At 44.5% G+C, this 2,913-nt stretch overlaps 1 protein-coding gene across 1 annotated transcript; it reads left to right on the forward strand.

The window, feature by feature from the left end:
- The first annotated feature begins 1,171 nt into the window (after nt 1-1,171).
- Nucleotides 1,172-1,549, forward strand: LOC138864818 (uncharacterized). The gene has a single exon (XM_070133423.1). It carries the CDS (start codon nt 1,172-1,174, stop codon nt 1,547-1,549), a length of 378 nt encoding a protein of 125 aa, XP_069989524.1.
- The last annotated feature ends 1,364 nt before the right edge of the window (nt 1,550-2,913 follow it).

The raw sequence follows: 2,913 nt of genomic DNA on the forward strand, positions 1-2,913 counted from the left end.
GTGTTTTTCCTCCTTGCGAAGCGAAGGATTTGCATCTCCTCTCGCACGGTGGTGTCCGAATGTCCGTCATGCTTTTTTTTTTTTTTTTTTTTTTTTTTTTTTTTTTTGAGAGAGAGAGAGAGAGAGGGAGGGAGGGAGAGAGAGAGAGAGAGGGAGGGAGGGAGAGAGAGAGAGGGAGAGGGAGAGGGAGAGAGAGAGAGAGAGATGAAGGAAGAGGGAGAGGAGAGGGAAAGAGAGGGAGGGAGAGAGAGAGAGAGGGAGAGAGAGAGAGCGGGAGGGAGGAGGGAGGAGAGAGAGAGAGAGATAAAGAGAGAGATAAAGATATATATATATATATATATATATATATATATATATATATATATATATATATATATATATATATATATGTATATATATACATATACATATATATATATATATATATATATATATATATATGTATATATGTATATAGTCATATACACACACATATACAAGAATATATATAGATATAAAGAGACTAATAGACAGATAGATGTGCTTGTGTATGCAAGTGCTAGTGTTTGTGCGTGTATTTATGCATGCTTGTAAGTACATCCATTAATTCTCAGCATCTACACCACTATTTCCTTCCTAATAAATGGTAATTATGCTTCTAGAATAAGTCACTGACAATTACCCATCTATTGAAATGCAAATTTTTGTCATCGTCAAGAAAATAATGCATTATTAGATTAGTAACCCTAAAAAGAATGAAAGAATGAGGTTGAAATTACACATTCTCTTCCTAGTATAGTATGATCGTTCAGACTAATAAAATCTTACGCGTTATTAGCATTTATAAGTCGACTCCCTCCCTCTCCCTCCTTTCTTCCCTCCTTCGTCCACCCTCCTTTCACCTCTCCCTTATCAGTCCTTCTTTTGACATATATCTATACCGCTGGTTCACAATCTTTTCTATTTTGCGTTCCCTGATATATAATAATTTCCATGGCTCCGTTCACTATCTGCCATCCTTTCAGATTCAGTTATTACTAGTTATGAATGTTGAAATGATGTCAAGTGTTATAGGACAAGAACACTGTATGGAAAGGCTTGTTTATTGATATGTGAGAGATGATTATCTATAGGGCAGTGTGGGTGAGACAAATTCCAGTTTAATTCGGAGTCACACTTTTCACGGTGCACCATGGCCCTCCAGGAAGTACCCTCATGGCCATCCAGGGAGTACCCCCGTGGCCCTCCAGAAAGTACCCTCATGACCCTCCAGAAAGTATCCCATGGCCCTCCAGAACGTACCCCCATGGCCCTCCAGAAAGTACCCTCATGGCCCTCCAGAAAGTACCCTCATGGCCCTCCAGAAAGTACCCTCATGGCCCTCCAGAAAGTACCCTCATGGCCCTCCAGAACGTACCCCATGGCCCTCCACAAAGTACCCCATGGCTTTCGAGAAAATACCCCATGGTCCTCTAGAACGTACCCCATGGCCCTCCAGAACGTACCCCATGGCCCTCCAGAACGTACCCCATGGCCCTCCAGAACGTACCCCCATGGCCCTTTCTGTTAACCCTTATTCTCCTTCCTTATAGCTCACCTCCCTTTTACCGCCTGCTCTTACCTCTCTTACCTTGTCCTTCCCTCACCCCCTCCTTTCCCTTCAACCCTTTTCTCGCTTTCCCAATTTTCTCCTTCTCACTCCCTTCTCCCTCTCTCCCCCATTGCCAAACATCCCATTTCGCCTCCCCCACTACCCTCTCTTTTCATTCTTTCCTTTCTACCTGGCTCCCTCCTTCTTCCCCCTCACCTGCTGCCAGCTCCCTTCTCCCCTCCCTCCCTCCCTGGTTCTCTCTCTTCCCCATCCACGGCTCCCTTTCTTCGCTCCCCCTTCTCCCTGTCTCTCCCTTTCCCCTTTCCCAGATTCCCTCCCTTCTCCCTACCCTCCCCGACTCCCTATCATCTCCTCCTCCTCCTCCTCCTCCTCCCCCTCTTTCGCCACTACACCTTCCTCCATCTCCTCCCTCCTCCTCCCTCCCCCTCGTTCCCGTCCTCCCTCTCCTCCCCTCCCTTCCCTCCTCCTCCCCCTTCCCCCACCCACCTCCTCCTCCTCCCTCTCCCTCACCCCCTCTTTTGCCACCACCCCTTCCTCCTCTTCCTCCTCCCTCTCCCCTCCTTCCCGTCCTCCCTCTCCCCCTCCTTTCCCTCCTCCTCCTCCCTCTCTCCCACCTCCACCTTCTCCCCTCACCTCCCCTCACCCCCCCAACCCTCCCACGAAGAAATCAACCTGACCTGTGATGGATTGCCTGCTGTCAAATTGAGACGTTCTTTGACCCCAAATGGAAACTCATCCTCTTGACCGACCAAGCACTCTCGTGGCTGCCTCTCCTCTGTCGCGCTTCTGTTCCACCCTGATTTAGCATTTTTTTGATTCATTTTTTCATTACTATTATTATTGTCTTATGATTTTGGTTGTTTTTTTATTGTTTTCTTTTGCTGGGATTGTTGGTTGTTGGATTTTGTTGCCTCTCCTCTGTCGCGCTTCTGTTCCACCCTGATTTAGCTTTTTTTTCTTATTCATTTTTTATCATTATTATTATTGTCTTATGATTTTTGTTGTTGTTTTATCGTTTTCTTTTGCTGGGATTGTTGGTTGTTGGATTTTGTTGCCTCTCCTCTGTCGCGCTTCTGGTCCACCCTGATTTAGCATTTTTTTTTCTTATTCATTTTTTTTTATTACTATTATTATTGTCTTATGATTTTTTTTTATTGTTTTCTTTTGCTGGGATTGTTGGTTGTTGGATTTTGTTGTTGTTGTTGTTATGTTTTTGTTGTTGTTGTTGTTGTTGTTGTTATTTTTTTCGTGTGTTTGTTGGTCTTTTTCTAGTTCTTTTGAATTTGCGGATATTGATTCTTGTGCATGAATACAGAGATGCA

The sequence above is a fragment of the Penaeus vannamei genome, chromosome 18, assembly GCF_042767895.1.
Source record: "Penaeus vannamei isolate JL-2024 chromosome 18, ASM4276789v1, whole genome shotgun sequence".
Lineage (NCBI taxonomy): Eukaryota > Metazoa > Arthropoda > Malacostraca > Decapoda > Penaeidae > Penaeus > Penaeus vannamei.